General features: G+C 38.2%; 4 protein-coding genes across 4 annotated transcripts in view; 3 read left to right on the plus strand and 1 right to left on the minus strand.

The window, feature by feature from the left end:
• Positions 1 to 25,401, plus strand: part of LOC123880578 (acyl-coenzyme A thioesterase 13-like) — a 42,752-nt gene that overhangs the window by 5,215 nt on the left and 12,136 nt on the right. The window contains exon 2 of the mRNA XM_045928773.1: positions 5,920 to 5,929. The gene's annotated coding sequence lies outside the window, so the exon portion shown is untranslated. The remainder of the gene's footprint in view (positions 1 to 5,919; positions 5,930 to 25,401) is intronic.
• LOC123880583 (bombyxin A-2 homolog) lies at positions 1,873 to 4,133 on the plus strand. The gene is made up of 4 exons (XM_045928779.1): positions 1,873 to 1,961; positions 2,177 to 2,273; positions 2,980 to 3,148; positions 3,758 to 4,133. Exons 2-4 carry the CDS (start codon positions 2,214 to 2,216, stop codon positions 3,916 to 3,918), a joined length of 390 nt encoding a protein of 129 aa, XP_045784735.1. The 5' UTR covers positions 1,873 to 1,961; positions 2,177 to 2,213; the 3' UTR covers positions 3,919 to 4,133.
• Positions 8,716 to 13,791, plus strand: LOC123880586 (acyl-coenzyme A thioesterase 13-like). Its single transcript, XM_045928781.1, has 3 exons — positions 8,716 to 8,907; positions 9,178 to 9,365; positions 13,621 to 13,791. Exons 1-3 carry the CDS (start codon positions 8,824 to 8,826, stop codon positions 13,664 to 13,666), a joined length of 318 nt encoding a protein of 105 aa, XP_045784737.1. The 5' UTR covers positions 8,716 to 8,823; the 3' UTR covers positions 13,667 to 13,791.
• LOC123880557 (cyclin-A2-like) lies at positions 15,123 to 24,769 on the minus strand. The gene is made up of 8 exons (XM_045928740.1): positions 24,330 to 24,769; positions 23,841 to 24,124; positions 22,832 to 23,051; positions 21,509 to 21,732; positions 20,835 to 21,039; positions 20,166 to 20,337; positions 18,406 to 18,544; positions 15,123 to 17,933 (listed from the first exon to the last, which is right to left on the minus strand). Exons 1-8 carry the CDS (start codon positions 24,474 to 24,476, stop codon positions 17,828 to 17,830), a joined length of 1,497 nt encoding a protein of 498 aa, XP_045784696.1. The 5' UTR covers positions 24,477 to 24,769; the 3' UTR covers positions 15,123 to 17,827.

Consider the following 25,401-nt stretch of genomic DNA (forward strand, 5'->3'; position numbering starts at 1 on the left):
ATTTTTATCCGATATTCTGCTTGTTTTTAAACCCCCGACAAATACCGATCACTTTGTTATTTCATGTTCTTTAAACAATATAAATATATACTTATACCTACTAGCCCAGTAATTTGGTCGTCAAAAAGGGTCTTATCTGGAAAGTTTTCAGAAAGTTATGCAAATTGGTGGTTTTATAGATTTCTATGTGCTCTTTCCGAATTTTTATTTTGCCACCTCGTACCTTTGCCGCTCGCGCCGCCATCTTGGAAAAATGGCGCCCAAAAACAGTTTTTTCACAATAACTTCTTTCCCATTCATTTTACGACAAAAATTGCTATGTAACAATTAAACTAGAGACAATTTCCTACAATTTATGTAGTCACCTTTTTTTTGTAGACTCAATAGTTTCAGTGTACGAGCGCCACAAAGCCCACTCCAACACTGGTTTTGGCTAAATAACTCATTTCCACACCACCATGTGGTAGAGTGAGTGGCGTGATTTTTTTTTATGGTATCTCCAGGAGACGGTAGTCACCTTCAATTTAAGCCATCACTTCGTTCAGAGAATACTAACACTCTTCAGAATTCTGCTCGAGATAAGAGTAAATATACTGCATCGCAGTTTCGATCTCATATGAATATGGACCTTTTTTTTGGGTTTCGAACCCAAAGGATGCCAACGGGACCTTATTACTAAGTCTCCGCTGTCATCCGTCCGTCCGTCCGTCCGTCCGTCCGTTTGTCTGTCAGCGGGCTGTATCTCGTGAACCGTAATAGATAGAGAGTTGAAATTTTCACAAAATGTGTATTTCTATTGCCGTTATAACAACAAATAATAAAAATTTCAAAATGGCTGACATGAAAAAAAAAACAAAAAAGTAATGTTATTTCTTTTTTGATGGTACGGAACCCTTCGTGTGCGAGTTGGGATTGCACTTGACCCATTTTTTATTTTTTTAGTTTGTAGTGCGAGGTAAAATTTTCATGCACGAATTGCGATATTGTGTATTGACTGCGACCACATTATAAACATGCTCGAGACGCCGAAAAATCGGTCAAGTACGAGTCCAACTCACATAGGAAGGGTTCCGTACCATAATACAAGAAATAATGCTCTTTTTTATTTTTATTTTCATGACGGCCATTTTGAAATTTTTATTATTTGTTATTATAACGGCAATAAAAATACACATTCTGTGAAAATTTCAACTTTCTACCTATTACGGTTCATGAGATACAGCACGCTGACAGACAGACGGACAGACGGACAAGCAAACGGATGACAGCGGAGGCTTAGTAATAAGGTCCCATGGGCATCTTTTGGGTTTAAAACCCAAAAAAAAGGCTCATATGCACGTGAGATCGAAACTGCGATGCAGTATATTTACTCTTATATCGAGCAGAATTCTGAAGAGTGTTAGTATTCTCTGGTCGAACTGATGGCTTAAATTGAAGGTGACTACCGGCTCCTGGAGATACCATAAAAAAAATCACGCCACTCACTCTACCACATGGTAGGGTGGAAATGAGTTATTTAGCCAAAACAAGTGTTGGAGTGGGCTTTGTGGCGCTCGTACGCTGAAACTGTTGAGTCTACAAAAAAAGGTGACTACACAAATTGTAGGAAATTGTCTTTAGTTTAATTGTTACATAGACATTTTTATCGTAAAATGAGTGGGAAAGAAGTTATCGTGAAAAAACTGTTTTTGGGCGCCATTTTTCCAAGATGGCGGCGCGAGCGGCAAAGGTACGAGGTAGCAAAATAAAAATTCGGAAAGAGCACATCGAAATCTATAAAACCACCAATTTGCATAACATTCTGAAAACTTTCCATCTCATATTACAGAATTACTGGACTATACCTACTCTAAAGGAAGTTATAAGTAGAAAACAAACAGCGTCCGCATTTATTTTGAGTTTCTTCTTAGCAAAGGCAGACGTGATATAGGTTTTAAATTACACTGAATCAAAATATGTTGGTAAGTATTTTTTACATACTGCCTATATATTTTTAAAGCTAGCACTTATAAACTAAAAACTTGTGTATAACATCTAAATAGGTAGGTATTTGTTACAAAAAGCTATTTTTTCCCAATTAATTTGATAAGTTCGCTGCTGGATAAGAGACCTATGCCCAGCAGTGTCTATCGCTTGGTGATTATATTGAGCTGATAGTGTTTTTATTAATTTATAGTCTAACGCTTGGCTGCATCAAAACCTGCTGGCAAGTGATGATGCGGCCTAAGATAAAGTGCTTGTCTAGAAAATGCCTATTCACTGTCGGCTTGAAGGTATGTAAGTATATGAAAAGAAGAGGGAAAAATGGTTATTCTAAGGGGAAAACTGACCACTGATATCTTAACAGTTCGGATTAAAAGCAAGGAGGCAAATCACTTTATACGTGTCCGTGGAACTTCGATTACATACGGGTAGACCTTGACGATGCTTTGCGATACGATAGTAGGAAGGTGAAGGAGGAACCAGGTCAAACGTTCTTGGGCACGTTCTTCGAATTATATAATACTATCTCTAGAACCCCGATAGGCAGGCAACTTTGCGCTGATGTTGCAAACTTTGAAGTCAAAAAGTGTAACTGGCACGTTGGAAAGCCTGGAGCACCGCAGACGTAAGCTCTCATTGTATGTTCTATCGCCTTTATAATGGGGAGTGTTCTGAAGAGCTGTTTGACCTCATTCCACCCTCCTTTTTCTACAACCGCACCACATGCCACCGCAGGCAATTTCACCCTCACCACCTGGGTGCCCTTCGACCGCCCGTTATGCCTGATCCTTTTTTCCACGCACATGCAAACTGTGCGAAACCAACTCCCTTCTGCAGTGTCCCCATTAGATTACAAGATGGTGTTATTCAAGGGGCGGACCAACAAATTCCTGAAAGGCCGGCAATGCATCAGCGGTTCTTCTGGTACTGCAAATATGTTAATGGCGGCGGAAATCGCTTAACTACCTACTTACTTATCTTTCAAACCTTTCACAGGTGTGCAAAATGAACATCACACTGGTCTGTCTAATGTTGATAGTTTCTACGGGGATGTCACACCTAGAGGAGAGAGCACGGACATATTGTGGTCGAGCCCTAGTCTATGCGTTGTCCATTTCCTGTGAGAGAGCCAAGGCTGAGCCACCGATGTTTATGCCGAGACCTTGTAAGTGCTAATCCGGTGATAGCTTAGTGGTTGAGACGTCGGCCTTCTATTCGGGTGGTCAGAGGTTCGATCCCGGGCACGCACCTGTAACTTCTCGGAGCTATGTGCATTTTAAGCAACTAACTAAATATCACGGCGAAGGGAAACATCGTGAGGAAAGGTGTCAGCCAGGAAGTCAGTTGTTTTAGGGTTCCTTACCCGTAGGGTCATAGGGTGCAAACTAGACCCTATAAATAGATAGGGATAGCCTCTGATGTCCGTCCGTCCCGTCCGTCCACCCGTCTATCTGTCAGCCGGCTTATATAGTGAATCGAAATAGGTAGAGAGTACTAGTTTCCATAGGATGTGTATTCCGCTTTAATGTCAAGTAATAAAACAATTAAAATGGATGCCATGAAAATTAAAAAAAATTTAAGTATTAATTCTTGTATTTGTCGGTAGAAAAGGTACACGTGGTAGATGTATTTAATGATTCAAAAGTACTTGTAAAAGTTTAGTTGAGTAAGAAATATTTTGATTTGATGTGATTTATACGATGGTGCGGAACTTTCGTGTGCGAGTCCGGCTCGCACATGGCCGGTTTTTCCAAACCAATGTAAATTTTACCAGGGCCAACTACACTCACTCAATCTGGGTCGAAATTACATGAGGAAGAGGTGGAATTGGTTGATGAGGTTGAAGTGGAAGAACAAGAACCCCGGAGCAGCATAGTCGAGGTGTGCTGTGAGAAACCGTGCTTCATAAGCGAGCTATTAGCCTTCTGCCAATAGTGATCTTCGTTTCCCAGTTTGTTCCCTACTCCTCGATGAACCGCCGTCACGCTGTCCATTATATACTTAAATATATAGTGGACATGAATGCTGTATCATGTATATCTATACTAATAAATAAAATTGGAGTGTCTGTCTGTAATATTTGTAGTCTAGTTTGTAGTCTGTAGTTCAAATAACCATATGAGCTTAATATGAGGTAGTTATTTCGAAATTACAGACAGACACTCCAATTTTATTTATTAAAATATTAGTATAGATATTGTTTAGTTGACTCACTACTTATTGTAAAATAATACATTGTATCAAGACTTTTTGTTTATTTTACTTTCTACTAACGCTTCCGGCACGTGGATGGGTCTAGGTAAGTACGAGTAAATAATATCTATGCATACCATGATAGCCTACCTACCTATTAAGGGGCAAGCGTCGTGTCTGCCCGCGAAATTCAAATACTTGGTTTTTCGCAATTTGTAAACTAATACGACAAAGTAGTCTTATAGCACCTTAATAGCGGCAATGGCAGTATCATCCTCACAGGTTTATATAAAAATCTTTACTTGAAGGGGTCCAGTTTAAGAAATTAGCTCGAGTATCGACTATAACTCAATTAGTTTACGAAAAAGTGCCATAAGCCTACTTTGTCGTATTAGTTTACAAATTGCGAAAAACCAAGTAAAATTTGAATTTCGCGGGCAGACCCGTCGCTTGCCCCTTAATAATAATTTATGTCATCTGCTATCTTTTCTTTATGTTTAACCGATTTTGATTGTTGATGTACGGAGATGTGTATCTCGGGAACAGGAATTAACAGGGCTCCTTCCGTCACTCGTTTCCACTCGTTTCATACAATCGTAGTTCCAATTTCATTTGAATACTAAGCAACCAAAGTCCATGAAATTTTGCAGACATATTCTAGAAACTAATATCTGTGTCTGTGGTGTTTTAGATTTTTCTAAAAATATGTAGTTTTAAAATTACAGGGGCTCAAAGATTTGTATGAAAATTTTTAAGACCGCGTAACTTTGAAATCGAATATTTTAACAGAAATCTGGAAAACCACAGACATAGATATTAGTTTCTAGAATATGTCTGCATTTCATGGACTTTGGTTGCTTAATATTCAAATGAAATTGGAACTACGATTGTATGAAACGAGTGACGGAGAGAGCCCTCTTAAAGACGTGAAATTCATTTTGTACAGAACATATTATATGTACCTACTTGGCTTCAATGTATGCTTGGTATGTATATGAACCTATTTGGCTTCAAGAATATCTGTATAACTGAGTGCCTACGAGTAGGTTCAAAGAAAGGTCGGACTTATGTTGCGTTATTCTGATAACGATAATAATATTATTATGTTATTGGTATAAATTCTAGGAATACACACAAGTCATTATTCCTACCTTATATTATACTAGCTGATACCCGCAGCTTCGCCCGCGTGGATTGGTCAGATCCCCTGCAGCATCAGGATTGAGGAGTTGGACTCCAAATTTTTTATGAAACAATGTCGCAAAGTTCCTCTATCGATTAAAAAAGAAATGACGCAAATCGGTTCAGAAATCTCGGAGATTTCGGTGTACATAGGTAGAAAAACACAACTCCCTTTTTGAAAGTCGGTTAAAAAAGTAGCCTATGTTACTTCCTGATAAATTCTCTACTTGTCTGTGAAAATCCCGTCAAAATCGGTTCAGCCGTTCCCAAGATTAGCCTTTTCAAACAGACAGACAGACAGACAGACAGACAGACAAAAATTTTAAAAACGTGTGATTCGGTGTTGGTATCGTTCAAATAACCATATGAGCTTAATATGAGGTAGTTATTTCGAAATTACAGACAGACACTCCAATTTTATTTATTAGTATAGATACAGTTCACCAGTAGTTGACTCTACCAAATATATGCCTGTATAATGCATTTTAGGGATCACACGCGCCATATTTGCTCTATATGTAAACTTTCATGTCAAAAGTACGATTTTAGTCCCTAATCTAGGATCATAGAGATATTGTAAGGCTTCATCCAAGCTAAGGGTGGGTTACGCACTCATCCGAGTCCGTGTAAATACGTTCCGAAGTAGTCATAGAACTATTTGTATCATTGATTTTGGAAGAGAGCCACATTTGTAGTAGCTTACGCACTTCTTCACTTCAAGCTGAAAGTTTATATCTGCATAAATGACAACATAGAGAGAGAGAGAGCCAGTGCGTGGTAGACCTTCGTTATTTTATAAACGCTGAAAGTCTCTGCGTATTGTCCCCAACACAGGGAGGAATGATCAGCGACTATGAATTTTGGATCATGGTGGCTTTGGGAGATAACAGGTAAAGAAGGTGTCTAAAATTTTACGTTAAAGTCTAAAGTGTAATTTTTTTTTTCTTTCTACGAAATAGTATTATAAATTTTATCGTTGCAACCCCCAATCTTTTAAACTTAAAGGGTGTATGGCAGGGTTTGTTTCATGTAAGCGACCTATACCTTATACAATTTCTTGGGATGAAATTGTACACGCGTACGCGCGCATAAAGCTACCGAGCGGTTTCAGTCTCGCCTTGTATTTCAGGCTTTTGTCGTCACTGAGAAACATGTTTAAAAGCTCCAAGTGAATAGGTTTCCTGTTACAGTGTTTACGAGTTTTAAAATAGTACTGCCACCACACAACTTTGTCACACAATTTTTGTCTTCGTTTGTTTTTTACCCGACTACGGCAAAGCCAAAAGGAAGGGTTATGATTAACAGTCTATGTATGTATGACTGTATGTAATATGTATCAGAATCTGATTTTTATCTGTAGCGCCTAAACTAAGGAGCCGATTTTGATGAATGAGGTATATATCGCACATAACTCCGAAAAGTTAGAGGTGCATGTACGGGTTCGAACCCCCGGCCTCATGAATAGGAGGTGCATGTCTTATGCACTAAGCTGTCACCGTAATCAAAAGCATGTAAACGTAAGCACAGTGCACATCTGCCGAGTGGCATATTAAGGCCGCCGTATAAAAATTTTAATACACATAAAAATACCAAAGTTGTACTTTTAGTAGGATAATCCTTACTTTGTGGAATTCATGTTCACTCTATCGGGTAGAACCTTTTGGATGCGAAACAAAGCAGCGTAGACAAACGCAGTCGTTCTTTAGACCGGGACCACCAGGCATTCTTACGGCAACAGCTGCTGCTGTTGAAGTGCCGATTCTATTGATCGAATCTATATCTCTAAATACTTTCAAATACAGTGCTTTCTTCGCACAAAGATTTTTTTATTGCTTTACAAGATAGCCCTTGATGCAATCTTAACTGGTCAGTGGTGGTGAGTGATGATGCAGTCTAAGACGTAAGCGGGCTAATTTGGAACGGATACGGTAGTTTTATTAAACCCATACTTTTCCCCTTTCATTTTCTAGACGACCTGTAGGTAACTAACTAGCCACGGGCGTAATCTCCCACCAGACAATGTCAAGTTGCGATTGACAGAAGTGCAGACAACGATGTTCGTTAGGACGTCGTTAGTTGTTACCTTACAGAGGAACATTTGTATCGCTGATATAATAATGTGTGCAATGAGCTTGTAGTCAGTGGACGAGAAGCGCCAACTTTGTCGGAATTTCTGTATGTCAAAAGCGATGAAACCTGCAGGGGCGGGTTGAGTTGCCGTATTGGTACTTAAAGCAAGAAAGCTTCGGACAAAGGACCGAGTCAAATGCACGCCTGTTGCACATTGTAATGAGTGCTTCAGAATCAGAAAGCTTGGTAGTTACTGTAAGGTAATATTACTCACAAGTATTCAGTATATTCTATTTATTTATACTTTAAACTGTAACTTGAAGTACAATCTGGATTTGATTGAGCAAAATTGCTTTTAGATAATGTAATTATTATGTCGCGTCGAATAGTATAATATGGTATAATCACCACCATGATGCTCAAGGCATCGTCTACCCACTATTGAGTACGGATCTCCTCTTACAATAAAAAACCGGCCAAGTGTGAGTCAGACTCGCGCGCCGATGATTCCGTACTCAAGCATTTTTTTCGACATTTTCACGATAGACAGACAGACAACAAAATGATCCTATAAGGGTTCCGTTTTCCCTTTTGAGTTACGGAACCCAAAAAGAAGGGTTGAAGAGGAGAAGGGCCCACAGTCCGCCTCGCGCGCTGGCTATGTGCAGATTGGCAATTTTCACACACCTCTCTTCATCAACATTTGAGAACGTTATACAGAGCTCTCAGGCATGCAAGTTTCCTCACGATGTTTGCCTTCACCCATGAGCAAGTGATATTAATCAATCGCCTAAAGTTATAGGTGCATGCCCGGGATCGAACCACCGACCATGTGGAACATCTTATATAAAATAATAATTACCGATCTTCGTAAGCAAATTCCCGTTTACTTCAATGCGTTTTCTTCCCTTGCGGTACAACCACAGAGTTATCTAATACAATACTAATTAATATTAATCTAGTTTAAAATCCTATGTTTTTAGGGTTTTTGAAGGGTTTTTGATAATAATATCTAAATCTCTATAGCAAAAACAAAATCATTGCATTTACTAAGTAGGTAAGCATGAGCATCATTAAAACTTCCTTTTAATATTCTCAGCTTTTACTAGTCACTAGACAACTCTAGTTAAAGCTAAATAGGCTCTACTTTATTTATTTGTCTAGGTATATTTATTTGTTTAGGTATTTATTTATTTAGTTAATAGCTGGTAACTTTCGACAAATTCATAGGCTCAAAAAGCTAGAAGCCAGGGCCGTAAAAATGACGTTATATAATCGACAGTTGACAGTTGACACTGATAGCAAGTAAAATATGTAAACACAAAAACATTAAAATATGTTTATTTAGAATAATTATTTAACCACTTCATTTCTTTGTAAATAAACCACTATAAGATGTGTACTAAAGGAGCCAAAATAGCAGAGCTATTTACAAAAACCATTGCTACAACAAAATGTTTCGATCATAACCTAAAAAAGGTAAATTCAAAACAATATTAAAATATTTAATCTTGGTACTTAATGTGATACTTACCCACTAGCTGAAGCCCTCGGTTTCGCTTACGAAAATTGTAGAATTTTTGAAAATCCCTCCTTAGCCGGAATCCATCATTTTCTACTAGACTACATGACTACATCTATCTACAACTATCATTTTTTACTAGACAACATGCAAAATCTCAAGCTAATAGATCCAGCAGTTTAAGCCTTACACTATTTGGAATAATCATTAGAAAGTCTTTTTACCAGGTCAAAGTAGTATGCTGTGATAACGGAAGGATGGTGACAGAATTCCAAGTAGGGCCGGAGCATCTGAACCAAAGAGGCACTTTGCATGGAGGCTTTATTGCACACTTAGTAGATGCTGTGTCCACATATGCACTCACTGCTAATGAAAATGTTGATACCAGAGGTGTCTCAATTGATCTTAGTATCAGGTAAGTACTTTTATTTAACTCTTAGCTTGAGATATATAGAGCGCACTTTGACTTTGCTCAAACATGATACAGTGTTAAAATGAGACAGTGTTATACAGCAGGCATAAATCTGTCTTCTATTAACTGGAACTTAAGTCAAAGTGTGCTCTATAGATTTCAACCTTAGTGTAACCTCTAGGGTGTAGTTATGGGTCATCATCATCATAATCAACCCATCGCAGGCTCATTACAAGAACAAGTCTTCTGTCAGAATGAGAAGGGATTAGACCATAGTCTGACATGCTGGCTAAAAAACATTGTGAAGAACTCTGAGGGATGCAGTTACTTCACGATAATTTCCTTTACTGTTAAAGCAATTGATATTTGTTAAACATACACAACTATAAATATATGAGTGCGTTTACAGAGAAGCAATTTTACACGCGTTTGTTTGAAATGGAGCGTTTTTGCGGCCGAGCCCGCGTATAGCATCGACGCGTCTCACGCGGCGTTTATCGTGGCGGCGCACGCGGCGGCAATTCTCGATGAAGCGATGCCGAAACTAGTCGGGTTGATTGAGTAATCCTCCCTCCGCGAAGCCCGTCGCGTACACGCTTTAAGGTTTCGCCGCGGGCACAGCGGCGGGCACTGCCACTCTTCCCGCCTCGCATCTCTATGAACAAGATCGTATAGTGCCATATGTTTGTGATTACGCGTGCGATGATAAATGCCGCTCGACGCGCCGCCGCACCGTAAACAAAAAAGACGTACGACGCGCCGCGAGACGCCACGACACACGCGACGCGCGACGCCCCGCGTCTCCGTAAATGAGGCCTAAGAGCGATTACGCATTCATCCGATCCGAGTCCGTGAAAATAATATATCCGCCATCCGTGACAATATTAAGCCTCGATAGGTCAACAGGTTGAAGAGCGGACTAAATTTCGAAAGGTCGGCGCTTCAAACCCCACCCGTTACACTATTGTCGTACCCACTCCTAGCACAAGCTACGCTTAAATGGAGGGGAAAGGGGAGTATTAATCATGATAAGCATGGCTAATATTCTTTAAAAAAAACTCGAATGTGCCTCGGATTCAAATCGGACGTATGACAGATATGTCAAAGATGTCCACTGAATAGCTTGGATTTGGATCAGAGATCAGATTAGTGCGTAAGCAATATACGAGTTTTTTAATATACGTATTTTCATGGACTCTGATTGGATGAGTGCGTAACTGCTCTAAGATGTCTTAAGAACCTCGTCAGCTATTAGGAGGCAATCCTATTCGGGTGGCCACGGGTTCTACGTATTTCTAACTCGTCGGGGATGGGTGCATTTTCGGAAATTAAATATCACATCCTTTGACGGTGAAGTAAGACATCGTGAGGAAATCTGTATGCCTAAGGGTTTTCCATAATGTTCCCAAAGGTGTGTAAAATCTGCCCACACCAGAGTGGTCGACTATTACCTTAATAAATACCTTCTCAGTTGGAGAGGACTAGGAGTGTTCGGCTTAATAAGCCGGCGATGGGCTGATGATGATTAACTCATATTAGTTTTAGTTATAATTTATAAATGTTCACGATGAGGTCAGAGGTGATAGAAATAAAACAGAAAATTTATTTTATATTTATTTTTTCACAAAAGAAACCACCAGTATAGAATAAGTATTTGAAAGCAGCAGAAATCGCAATTATTGACATTTTATTATTGGTAACTTGTAGAGTGACTTTTTTAAATATTTTATTCCATTTAAGGTTATTACCTATTTAGGGCCTTGTTGGGGCCTTGATAGTTATTAGAAAAAGCAAACTTTTTCTTCAGTATAAAATTGATATTTTTTTGAAATACTGTTCTTGTACTAGTACTACTAAGTACAGTCGGCAAAATAACACCTATTTCAAAAGAACTCCGTAGGTGTAATGGACAAGAGCCAGCGCGTGCCAGACCTTCGTTATTTTATAAAAGCTGAATGTTTCTCTGAAACACAGGGTGGAACGATTAACCATTATGAAGTTTGGATCATGGTCTTCATGGAAACTTCATGGTTGCTGATCGTTCATTCCTGTGCTGGGGATAATACGCATAGAATATTTCAGCTTTTATAAAATAACGAATGTCTGGCCCGCGCTGACTTTCTCTAAATTCAAATTAAAATTCGAAATATTTTTATTCGATTAGACTTTTACAAGTATTTTTGAATTGTCAAGAGCATCTACCTCTGGTTCGGAATGCCTTTTCTACCGAGAAGGACAAATAATATCCACGGACTGCTGCTAACTTGATGATGACAACAGTTTTATTAGTTAGTATTAAATAGACTCGTTTGTTTATTAACCATTTAAATTCAATGAAATTTTGTAGATGCGTTCTAGAAGCTTATATTGAGTTTTAAAGTTAAACGGGCCAACTCGCTGGAGATATATTGTAGTTGCACTCTCTCTTCTCCACTCTCCTAATCCGATATGAACGGAAAGTGATCAGGCGCAAGAGCGGTTTTAGGTAGGTATGTGCTTGCTCTTCGAGTCATAGAGATGGACCTAAAACCCCAACTTCCCGACACCAGAGAACTGACAGGAAAACCTAGGTTTTTAGCTCTGCCAGTGATTCAAACCAGACCTTAGCCGAATTACGTGCCCAAATATTTCCAGCCATCATTATGCCAATAGGTCTGTGATTTCTGCTGTTCACAATTATTATTGCCTTTCACAATACATAATGATAGACTAAGAGCGATTACGCACTGCATCCGATCCGAATCTGTGAAAATACGTTCCGAAGTATCTAGTCATATAACTATTTAACCCCCGACCCAAAAAGAGGGGTGTTATAAGTTTGACGTGTGTATCTGTGTCTCTGTGTATCTGTGTATCTGTCTGTGGCATCGTAGCGCCTAAACTAATGAACCGATTTTAATTTAGATTTTTTTGTTTGAAAGGTGGCTTGATCGAGAGTGTTCTTAGCTATAAACCAAGAAAATCGGTTCAGCCGTTTGAAAATTATCAGCTCTTTTCTTGTTACTGTAACCTTCACTTGTCGGGGGTGTTATAAATTTTTAATTTACACTTGTGGCTAGCGTGAATGTGCGGAACGATACGATTGCCGCTGGCCAAACAATTCACGACATCACGAGTCATTTGCTAAAATTTGGAGCCGAACCATAAACATTACACTAATCACACTAATATTATATAAAGGCGAAAGTTTGTGTAGGTATAACTACGAGTATATGTATGTGTGTTAGTTGTTACTCTTTCACGTAAAACCTGACGGATTTGGCTGAAATTTAGAATGGAGATAGATTACACCAAGGATTAACGCATAGGCTACTTTTTATCCTGGAAAATCAAAGAGTTCTAACGGGATTTTTGTAAACCTACATCCACGCGAACGAAGTCGCGGGCATCAGCTAGTCATAACCAATGCAACGGCGTAAAATGCGAATAGACCGGCAGCTGCGAGCCGTTTAGGATTCCACGCGTGCGCGAGCACGCCGTAAATTCAAATGCGGTCGCAACAAATCACAATTAGCATAAGCTCGTTTTGAAAAGGCTTCTTTTTATTGCGGTTGGCAAGTTATGCAAGATCAGTTGCATCTCACGTTCCGGCAGTGCCTATTGAGTAAGTGAAGGTAAACAATCAGGTACGTAGGCCGTATAGTTGCCTCAAGTTCAACCGCCTTCCTGTTGATTCCGATATCGTAGTAATCATACACTTAGGTACATAATATACCTACATATTTGTCGTAGCGAAATGGCATTGGCTACTTATTGCCACCGACTCCAAAAAATGTCATTATAGAATTACATAACCTCTTGTACCTATACGTCGGAGCGAAATGGCCATAATATCCCTTAGGGAAATGGCTAACACCCGGAAGATAGATAGATAGATAGATAGAACACTTTATTGCACACAAAAACACACGTATAGGATCACAACACAGAAAGAAGAAAACAGAAAAAACAGTTGTGTGCAAAGGTGGCCTTATTGCTTGGAGCAATCTCTACCAGGCAACCTTTAACCGGGAGATGTTAAGACGGCAACTCAATTAGACAATTTCACTAACAAATCTAGTGATATCATTTATCTTTGTATTTTAAAATTATTATGAGGTTTCTTAGATAGCTTTTGGAATAGAACTACGTTTACAAAATAATGACCGTTATTTTTAGCAACTAGCATGACTATGGAACCTTGCCTTATACCCGTTTTAACACGCTCTTGATCAGTTAGTTATTTTAGATAAGTAAAATGTTTGTTTCATTGTTCCAGGTCCAGCTGCTGGGAAGGGATTAGGCAACGTGTACACAACTCATGAGTCATGATAAATAAATTATTGATTTACCAACCACCTTAAACGACGCAAGTACAAATAATGAGGAACCTCGCACATCACCTAGGAAGGAATATGAATTATTTTTGCAATTAAAATATATAAATCAAGACTGGGTAGTTTCATTTATAGCCATCCAGGGGAATGCTTTGCTTTTTAAAATCAAGTGCGACGGACTCGCACACGAAGTTCCTTGCCATAACGGCCATTTTGAAATTTGTAGGTATAGTGCGCGACAGGCTGAGATGGCCACCGGGTAAGGACTCCCCGCATAGCCCCCGCGCTTACCTGCTGCGGGTGTGCAGGGCGTCCTTCCGCATCATACCGCGATTGCCATCTGAACCTGTGCGTACTATACACATTTTGTGAAAAATTCAACTCTACCTATTATGGTTTACGAGATACAGCTCGCTGACAGACAGCAGACGGTTAAGTAATAGGGTCCCGTTGGCATCCTAAAAAGGTTACGGAACCCTAAAAAGTAACTAGGTATTTCCTAATGAACTAATTAGGTACTCAACGAGCTAATCTCTTAATGACCCTTAATCAGGTAATCTTGTGAATGACATAAATTTAGTTTTTGCACCGTTTTTCTTTTCTCTTTAAAGGGTGTGATTGTCTCGTATTTTTCGGACAGCCAGGATAATTGCCGGGTTGCAGTGTTTGTGGCCTCACCGTGAAGCGTGTGATCTCCAAATAGACATGCATCTTGGCAGACCCATTACGCACGGCCGACTAGTCGCCCGGCAACTCAGTCGACGGCGACTGTTAGAATCTGTAATTTATGTGAAAGTTGCCGGGCAACAAGTCGACTGTGCGTAATGACTCTAAACTCTAAAGGCTATCGGACGCGTCCGTAAGCGGTAAATTGAGAGATATCTATCGGACGTCCGAGCACTCAAAGTTACGTCGTCGACTCAGTCCGATATAGTTTCAGTTCTGTGTACATTTTATCATCAAGCGAAATTCAAAAATTCAATTATGTGTTATAATATGATGTGTGACACAAATTATTATCGGACGTGGCTGATTGCCGCGACTTAAGGTGCATGAGACTGGTCTGCCCACGAAATTCAAATTTAATTTGGTTTTTCGCAATTTGTATATGTGATATTGCCATTGACGCAATTAGAATGCCATAAGCCTGTTTTGTTGTATAAGTTTACAAATTGCGAAAAACCAAATTAAATTTGAATTTCGTGGGCAGACCAGTCTCATGCACCTTAAGTCGCGGCAATCAGCCACGTCCGATAATAATTTGTGTCACACATCATATTATAACACATAATTGAATGGCTAGAAACTTGAAAGGAAACTGCTCACGTCATAGCCGGGACCATCTTGCGCTTTCACTGCATTCCAAAGGAAGACGACCATTAAGGCACACTGTGTCAAACTGTCAACACTTCACGAGGGCAAAAGGGTTCAAAGAAAACACCGGTTATTTTTAAATCTATATATTATTATAGGTCCCTAGCTCCAATCGCAAAAGTGGAGCAAAATATGGATTTTATATTAAATTAAATTAAAAATTACTTATCAATATTAAAAACATACCTTATATCTCAAAATAATAATAATAATTTACTAACAAACATGAAAATAGGCGCTAAGAAGTGGTATTTCAAAATAAACATTACCTCGCTTCGTTTAAAATCCGAAATCCTACAAAAACTAAAATAGCTCAACTTTTTTATGCTAAATGCAGTATCGTTTATCAATTATCTGTTTATTACTACTGTATATGCTAAAAGTAGACAATTATTTTTAAAACTACTGTCATGTAATTAATATGACAATTACCTAGTTATATTAAATTGGTCCACAAGTTAATCACAATACAACAATATTTTTTTTAAACTATCTAATAGCGAATAAGTCTTAGCAGTTCGCAAAGTCACAAAGAACCTGTGTGATCTATCTATCACGAGTCATCGACAAACTGAACTCAAAATTGCCGCAAAAAAAATTTTTTTGACTACCTACCTGATTTTTTTTTGAGATGACAATGCGACGTTTCGTACGACCAGCCCAAATCATCTTTTTTGATGTTTACATCAATTGATAAAAATGGAGGGGCACAATAATAAAATATGCTTACAAAGGCATAGCGATCTGTAGACAGTCAACTAAAATTACAAAAATTTTAATCAGCGCGGTAAAAAAACGCGCATATTTCCATTTAAAATTGTTACATCTAAAATTTTTAAGAGTCTTAACTTTAGTAAATGCCAACATTGAACACTGTAAACTAGATTAAATACCTGTACTATTTTCTTCAAACTTTGTGAAGAAAATAATTATTAGTAAAGTAAAAAGATTTCCTTCTTATAAGTTAGATTTACGAAACATAATTGAAATAAATATCATGTAGGCATACAGACTAAAGTAGACATGGGTGGGACCACTGCGAACAGACGTGGTCACGTCAAGAGTTTTAGGTATGACAGGTTTTGAAAATAGGCCTCTTTGGATCAGATATGTTTTATTAATAGCTTTTTGATAAGTCTGTGAATAAAGTAAAAAGATTTCCTTCTTATAAGTTAGATTTACGAAACATAATTGAAATAAATATCATGTAGGCATACAGACTAAAGTAGACATGGGTGGGACCACTGCGAACAGACGTGGTCACGTCAAGAGTTTTAGGTATGACAGGTTTTGAAAATAGGCCTCTTTGGATCAGATATGTTTTATTAATAGCTTTTTGATAAGTCTGTGAATAAAGTAAAAAGATTTCCTTCTTATAAGTTAGATTTACGAAACATAATTGAAATAAATATCATGTAGGCATACAGACTAAAGTAGACATGGGTGGGACCACTGCGAACAGACGTGGTCACGTCAAGAGTTTTAGGTATGACAGGTTTTGAAAATAGGCCTCTTTGGATCAGATATGTTTTATTAATAGCTTTTTGATAAGTCTGTGAATAAAGTAAAAATATTTCCTTCTTATAAGTTAGATTTACGAAACATAATTGAAATAAATATCATGTAGGCATACAGACTAAAGTAGACATGGGTGGGACCACTGCGAACAGACGTGGTCACGTCAAGAGTTTTAGGTATGACAGGTTTTGAAAATAGGCCTCTTTGGATCAGATATGTTTTATTAATAGCTTTTTGATAAGTCTGTGAGACTAAATTTTTCTTCAAACTCTCGGAACCCAGAGCTGTAAAACTGGTTGATTTAAGATCCATGTAATATTAGGAAATAAAATGGACTAAAGCTCTTGTTTTTATTATAAGTCCATCTTACTCAAACGTTAGTGAACCTACTCAAAAAAATTTGCGTCTTCATATTCTTCTAATCCAAAGTACGCGACAGATCGAGCTGGATATGGATTCGGGGCGTCCCCCCGCCTCTTACCTCGATTGCCATCTCGACCTGTCGCGTACCAAACACTATAGATCTCAGCCTGAGAGTTTTTAATTTTTACTTGCGCTTAAGAGTCATCACGCACTGTGAAATTACACCGCAGTTTTCCCCGCACAATTTTGTGATATATGGAATGAATATAAAAGCGATTGTGTATTTTTTCAGTGTGTGTACGGCTTCACACAATTTTCATTCGCACATAAAAAATAAAATTGGCACTATCCAAAAATTGACAGTTTTAAGTTACAACTGTAATAATAGCTGTAATTTTGCAAGAAAAAACATACTCATACATGTTAAAAATACTTGTTTTGATAAATTTTATGACCTAAGATGACACTAGTGCCACATTACAAGTATACTCAATTGCTAAACGTAAATCTTTAAATGGTCATATTGAAAAAATCTAGGTTTTGGATAGGGTCAGTTTTATTCTCAATGTGTGTGTCACAGAATGATGATGAGATGGCGAACAGAACCGCACTAGTCCTTTTTAACTCAAACGCTAACGTTACGTCAATCACTGTTATTATTTATAGCCTCAAAAAGTGTGTTTTCAAACAAAACCGGATTATTCCAATACTAAAGATCTTAAAAATGCAATTGTAGTCTGATTTCCCTATCCAATAAAATTTAATTTTGTGGACTAGTCCGGTTCTGTTTACCAACTCCTCAATTGTGAGGGAAAAAATCGCGCAGTAAATATCTGCAGTGCGGGCGCACCCTATATTGTGCATGCTATAGGCTAGGATGGTATTGTGGTCACGTTAGCCCGCCTTGGGCTCGGGCAGCGGCGCGCGCGCGGCGGCGGGCGCCTGGTACTTCGCCACGGGGAACATTGGCTTGGCTTCGATTGTCGAAACTCCGTCGTATCTACAATTAAGCACCAAAATATATACATCTAGGCTTTGGACTATAGTAGAATTTTTAATTAAGTACACAAAGAATTTTGACTGAGTTAATGTCAAGTTTTTACAGACGGATTGCAGTCCCTTTGGACTATGACAGTAAGGAATATAAAGCCAATGAGACGAAGAAGAAGTAAGGGAAATACAGAGCAGTGTTTACACACACAAACTTGTGTTGATGGACACATTTTTGCATTATTATATTCCTTGATAGACAACTTATCTCGGTGGAGATTTTGTGACCGAAAATTGAAAGGTGTTAGAAAAAAAAAACATCTAGTTCAATTAATGCAACTAGTGCAAAAACTGAAAAATAATCTATGAAATCACTGTGAAGAAAAAATCACCAAATGAAAATGATTTAAAAGAAATTTCTACTATCATGGACGTTATCACAGTCATGACTCAGGGTTGTTGACGGTCTGTTGTATACTCACTTGTTGCTCTTGTACTTGTCGGGGATGGCTTGGTAGGGCTGCAGAGGCGCGTGCGCGTGGGTGCGACTCAGCTCGCGCGCGCACACGCCGAGCTCGGGCAGCGAGTAGCCCGCTAATTCGACGAGCTCGCCCGGCCACGCTGCGGGGAAAACCGCAGCTTTAGCTATGTTCACACGGTACAAGAACACTCCAAATGATCGCAAGAGTACCAACCTTATCCAACCTTATTTACAGGATTCTGTTTATTATCACACTAATATTATAAAGGCGAAAGTTTGTATGTGCGTGTGTGCGTGCGTGTGTGTGTGTGTGTGTGTGTGTGTGTGTGTGTGTGTGTGTGTGTGTGTGTGTGTGTGCGTGCGTGTGCGTGTGCGTGTGCGTGTGCGTGTGCGTGTGCGTGTGCGTGTGTGTGTGTGTGTGTGTGTGTGTGTGTATGTTTGTTACTCCTTCACGCAAAAACTACTGGACGGATTGGGCTGAAATTTAGAATGGAGATAGATTATACTCTGGATTAGCACATAGGCTACTTTTTATCCCGGAAAATCAAAGAGTTCCCACGGGATTTTTAAAAAACTACATCCACGCGAACGAAGTCGCGGGCATCAGCTAGTATTATTTATTTGTAATGGAACTGAAGTCTCAAGTTCTATAAGTCTCATGTAACTTACATTTATGGGCAGTTACATCTTGCGTTAAAAACAAAAGTCATATAGACTACTGGCCCATGCCCACAAAAATTATGGGTCATATGAACCACCAGGTGACGTATATAGGACGATATAAGAGCATAAAATAATACGATTCAGCACTATGCCGCCACTTGTAAGCTGTCCAACTGAGTGCTGGTGAGAATTCAAAAGTGCAGGTAGAGTGACTACATTTTGGTCATATATTTACGGCAATACGGTACAGTATGGTACGGGGCAATATGGTGTACGGCATTTTTACCATCGATAGATCCATTAAAAATAATAAGAATGCGCGCAGTGCCGTAAAAAAATGGTGCGCCACAAAGTCGGTAAATTTTTTGATTGTCTGACAATTTCGAAGGTGAATTTGGTCATTTCATTCTGTACGGCATTAGTTTCATACTGTGAATACTGTTCATAGTGACGGCATAGTGCTGAATCGTATTATTTTATGCTCTTATATCGTCCTATATACGTCACCTGGTGGTTCATATGACCCATAATTTTTTTGAGCATGGGCCAGTAGTCTAATACAATAAATAGACCTAATCCATGCCTAAATTAACAGGATATATTGAAATAAATAGTTAAATTATCTAAAATACAATATTTATAACTAACTAGGGTCTTAGATATCCTACTGAGGAATCAAGTGATTAAAGTGACTTGAGTTTAAAATCTAATTTGTTACAAAACAAATCTGTGCATTTTGTTGTAAATTTTTGAGATTTCAAAATGTATTGTTTGGGCAAGTATCTCAGGGTTGGTAATTTTTATTATTATCTATCTATGAGATTCTGTGACAAATTTTAACAGACTTCTTGAGATGCTGACTATGAAAATGGCATTCAATTTAAAATATCATATTTCGAAATAAAATTTCTTTAGGAGACTTGTGTACTGAGTAACTTAATGTTTTATCGAAAAAAAGGAATGTTCTAACGCCACTTCTGCCGAAAAGGACCATGAAATGTGTTTTAATGTGGATGATAATAAAAAAAAAATATTTCGTAAATAAACCGTGCTCCTTTGGTTTACAAAGCAGCACATGTCATTAGGAAAAGCGCATACCGACGGCAGCGCATTCCTCGTGCACGGAGTCGTCGCCCTGCTCGCGCTCGTGGCAGCCGTGTCGGCGGCACAGCAGGCAGTGCCGCGCCGTGGCCAGCGCGGCCGCCGCGATCACCGACGGCTTGAACTGCAGGTACGGCTTCGCCTCTAGCAGCGATAGCTCCGCTATGTACTGCAAAATAGAGAAACATGCATCAATTTTACCTCACTTCAATTTTACCACCATATTAAAAATCAGATGTCTCACACAGAGAAACTCACTTTCTCTGTGTGTGTTACAGTTAGGGTTGCCAGGCCCTAAATTACAAAAACCTGATATTATTTTGCAAGTAATTTAAAATTTTCAAAAAAAAATCACCCCCTACTGCGGTTTTCATTGATGTTTTTCAGCCCGCACCCGCCTTTTAAAGCGTATAAAACCCGCCATTTTGATTTTTTTAAGAATTTTATGTACCCAGTGCGCTTCAACTAGACAAATCTTATGATGTATCATGAACATATCAATTTTATCAAAATCGTTTGCGCGGAGGAGTAGTTACGAGTGGATATAGGAACAGACATACATCAAACCCATAACATAAACCTAATTTTGAATTTCACTGCAGTTGGGTACAAATAAGATTTCTGCGGCCGAACTTGTACAATCCGAGTGACATAAGAAACACTCACAGCAGCTAGGAAAAAGATCTTCTTGGGGTATTTGTTGGTGATGCAGAAGAGCGACAGGAAGGCAAGAGCGGTGGGCGTGGTGAGATCGTACGACAGCACCTTGAGGATCAGGCGCTCCATGCGCAACACTTCTTTTTTGGTATACGTGTCGTCGGTGATGTACACAAGCTCTGACACTTCTGGTGGATATACTTCTTCGTATTTCCTGTGGTCATAAAAATAGGAACGTAAATTTATTTCCCAAACAAATTAATCTTGTCAAACAAAAAAGAACTTCACATTTGGAAGAAAGTATTATTAGGTACTGAAATTCAGTCTATAATTGCTTTTTTTTAAATTCTGTAATATTGAATAATAAAAGCTATATTTTCTTTCCATATTGTTTTTCATGTTTTTTTATTCCATTGCAAACTAGCTCTTGATTGCAATCGCACCATGTTTAGCCAGTGGTTCCTATCTCTAACTTCTGATAAAAACTAAATTAATTAAAAATCAGAGTCGAAATCTCGTTCTCTTTAGTCAAGTTGTATCCTGAATGATCTGGAAACCTACCACATTATCATCACAAGACAACTCCTATATTACGTGATAATTGGAAAGGAGTCACGACCTTCAGCAATGAGGAATATGAGTATAGAAATTGGAAAATTACAAAATATCAAATGAAGACTTACGAGGCAATGTAAGTAGCTGCGGTGCCCACAAGTTGCAGTTTGGTGCGTACTACACGCATGTAAGACAGGAAGCGGTCCACGTACGACACGGCGAGGTGCAGGGTCTCGCTCTGTTGCCCGTACTCGTCACACACTTCCACCAGCCAGTCCACGAGAATGGACCTCGTGACGTGTGTGATATATGGCTGCTTGCGCATGTAGCGGGGATTGGCTCTGTTCTTTACCTTAAAATTATTATTACCTTATTAATTATTTAATTACCTTAAAATTAATATTTTGAGATTGTAAATCAGCTTCAATCTAAATTTTTTATATGTATTTATTTTATATATTAGATGATATCTACAAAATTGTCTGTGTAGATTAAAATTTTTAAAAATCTCCTGGCTACTTTTACCCACACGAATTGAAGAACAATTCATCTGGAAAAAAGTAGCCACATCACTTTCCAGGTCTTTAACTTTATCCACTTTATACTTTATTACTTCAATGCATAATTCCATTGCAGTAATTGAAAGATAAGCCAAAAGTTTGAAAGATGTAGATATAACAAATCTTCACTGTTAGCGACACAGATAAACCGAGACTGTGACAGTAATATTGGGAAGTGTTTATTAATCAAAAGAGATAGTAGAAAATAACTGATTTATGAGATGACTTTGGAGACTTATGAGAACTGAGGGCAATAGGTTCCTACAATTGACATATAAAATAATATGTGAAAATTATTTTGATGACCTTTCGCTGATGCATCAAGTCAAGATTCAAAGACAAAAATTCTTTCAAAGATCTACACAAAGGTCTTCAATGAATCCAAGCAAGCCTGTGACTTACTTAACAATTTGTTAACATACATATTATTAATGTGATTATGAATCAAAAGTTATTTGATACTGAAAAGTAAGATACTTTTATGGTCACTTCAATATAATTTATAATGATTTGCAATAAAAATTTATTTGTATTTATATTGTGTTATATGCTGCCATGCAAATGAAAAAAAAATTAAAAGTAATGTAATAAGTAATAAAAGTAATAATGTTATATCTTTTATGATGGTATAGAATCCTTTGTATGAGAGTCCAAATAATTGACTTGACTGGTTTTTTTTTTTTAAATTCAATTTTGTTTTATGGCACGGAGCTGCACCAGATGAGCGCAATAAGTACAGGAGTGTGATTAAGTACCTAGTGTTTATAATTTATCTACAAGTAAAGTGTAGATTTCATTATACACAACTATGATAGAGATTTAATCATTGGTTAGTTGGCTATGAAAACAAAAATAAACAAAATATTTCCATTAAAAAATTGTAATACCTACCTCAATATTCCTCATATGGTCGTAAATATCCTCTCTGTACTCTATAACATGGAAGAACATCTCTCGATCAGTCTGCGCTGTAGTAGTGTCTTCATCATCTTCTCGGATTTGGCTCTCATTTTTTGAGATTGACATGGACAGGATGCTCGAGTCAACAACAGACATTGGCGACTCCACAACATTTTCTTTTTCAATATCTCTCTTTTCTTGCAATGGAAGTCTATGAATATGAAAAAATGGTGCCTATAGTTGAGGAGCAGGAGAACAAAATGGTGTAATTGCAAAAAATGCAATTTCATGCAATATTATCTTAGTACCTCAATGATTTAAGTTTCAGATGTCAGTTAAAAAGTTGTAGAATAGGTACATATCTTCATGATTGGACACAATATTTTGTATTGCAGCAAAAAGCTTAACCTACTTTCAATTATCTATCAGAATTATTGTTGATGCAAGAAATAAGACTGTGCTGTACATCAGCAAAACAAAATTAGATTAATATTAAAAAGGAATACCTATACTACACAGTCACCTAATCAAAAGTGTAGCTTTCTTTGGACCCACAATTGCTTTTTTGGCACTAAAGAACACTACAGCAAAGTTTTTGTCCTCTGAATTCAGAGAACTAGTCAAAAAATTGTAGATTAAAATTACTGTAACCATAAAATTAACACATGAAACTGAATGCTTATATATGCCTCATAGGCTAATCAATAACTAGCTGATATCCATGACCTCATCTATATGGATTTAGGTTTTTGTATATCCCATGGAATCTTGTATTTTCTGGTATCAAAAGTAGACTATGTCCATTTACAGGATGCAAGCTCTGTAATCTATGCTGTGAAAAATGAAAAGGTAACAGACAGATTCGATACACATTCTCATATATCATAAAACAAAGTTGAAATCACTTCATATTGTATTCAATGTACAATATGTAACTTCACAAGACACTATATGAATCATTTTGTATATAAGTCATATTGGTTGCTAATATCATACTTACCTAACTGGAACAGCTTCTGGTTCTTTTTTCTTTTCCATCTGTGCACATAATGCCTTAACATTCTCTGCTGCATTGCTAAAGAAGTTGTCCTTTCTGATCTCCTTGGCTACAAAAGGCTTAAATGTGGGCTCCCGTTTTTTAACCTCGGTTTCTGTAGGTTTGTCTTCGTACACACTGAACGCGCGAAATTGAGCCACAAGGGGTACAATTTTTTTTTCATTTTTGATCTGACGCACCGTTCTATTCTCATCTTGAACTTTGCAAGGCCCATTCGTCATTCCTGCCTGCAAATTATGCCAAAGTAACTTAAGAACGACTCCCAACCGTTTTGGTAACCGCCGTTAATAACGTGGCTAAAAATAGTAGGAGAGTACCTACTAAGCATAAATAAAACCTAATTGACGTTAAAACATAGCTTTATGATCAACAGGGCCTTTTTCACGAATGAAAAGCAGGCTTTATACGCAAAACTTCCTTCTATTTACTTACATGTTTTATATTTCGGTTCTGATGGCAGGCGAACTGGCTGAGGTCCCCGAGGGCGCGGCGCTGGGTGGCGGCTGAGAATACATCAGCATCTTTTCTCAAACCCAACGCAGTATTTTCTTGATCCTCGTGAATTCTAAATGATGCCATTGTCCCGCTTCCGTAAACTTTGTAACGACAAAATCACAAAACTTTTGCTATGATTATGCGGGCGGAAATGCAGAGAATGTGTCAGCAGAATGTGTTAAAACTTCCAATATATCACGAGGGAAGCATATTTATGCAAAAATTGTGAGTAGTTTATAAAAACGTGCAGTTTTAAATTGAAACACCCTCGAAAAACTATGCAACCTCAACGGACATCGGACATTTTGGCATTTTTCACAGACTAAATCAGCTGTTGCATTTCATGTAAACTTTATGGCACGTTGTTGGCGTTAGGGCGGTGAAATCACAATGAAATCTACTCCATGGCAGATCATAGCAAATCATGGAAACATGGCGACTCCACATGCTTGCGACCAACAGCAAACAACAAGCACTGGCAAACTTGTGAACTGGTTGTTTGCTTATGATTGCTACTAATGCTTAGGAGCGCTTGCATGGCATTCGCCGTGGCTTACCCATGGAAAATATTGAAATGTAGTGAATATAGTCCCTTCGGGTGCCATCAGACGCTTGCGGCAAACAACATACAGCAAACATTGGCAAACAGCATTACTATTTAGTAGACTTGCAACGAATAGTATATTCGGCAGTATACCGAATACCGAATATTCGGCGAGGCCCCTGACCGAATAGCCGAATATTAGGCAAAAGTATTCGGCTGGATTTTAGCGCCAAAAACTTGTACAGACGTGATTGTTTCGCGCTCCTTTGTTCTAATGTACTCATCGCTCGCGCGCCCGCTGTTGCTCTGCGCGGTATATTGCTAACGCACTGCATGTTTCGACAAGTTAATTTCGTGGATATCGTATTACGTTAAGTATAGTTTATTGTGCTCTCTTAGTTTTGATTTGTTTGTAAGTGTGATAGTGTGAAAATATGAATATATACGTAATCAATCGATTTTAAT

Source organism: Maniola jurtina, chromosome Z (genome assembly GCF_905333055.1).
Source record: "Maniola jurtina chromosome Z, ilManJurt1.1, whole genome shotgun sequence".
Taxonomy (NCBI): domain Eukaryota; kingdom Metazoa; phylum Arthropoda; class Insecta; order Lepidoptera; family Nymphalidae; genus Maniola; species Maniola jurtina.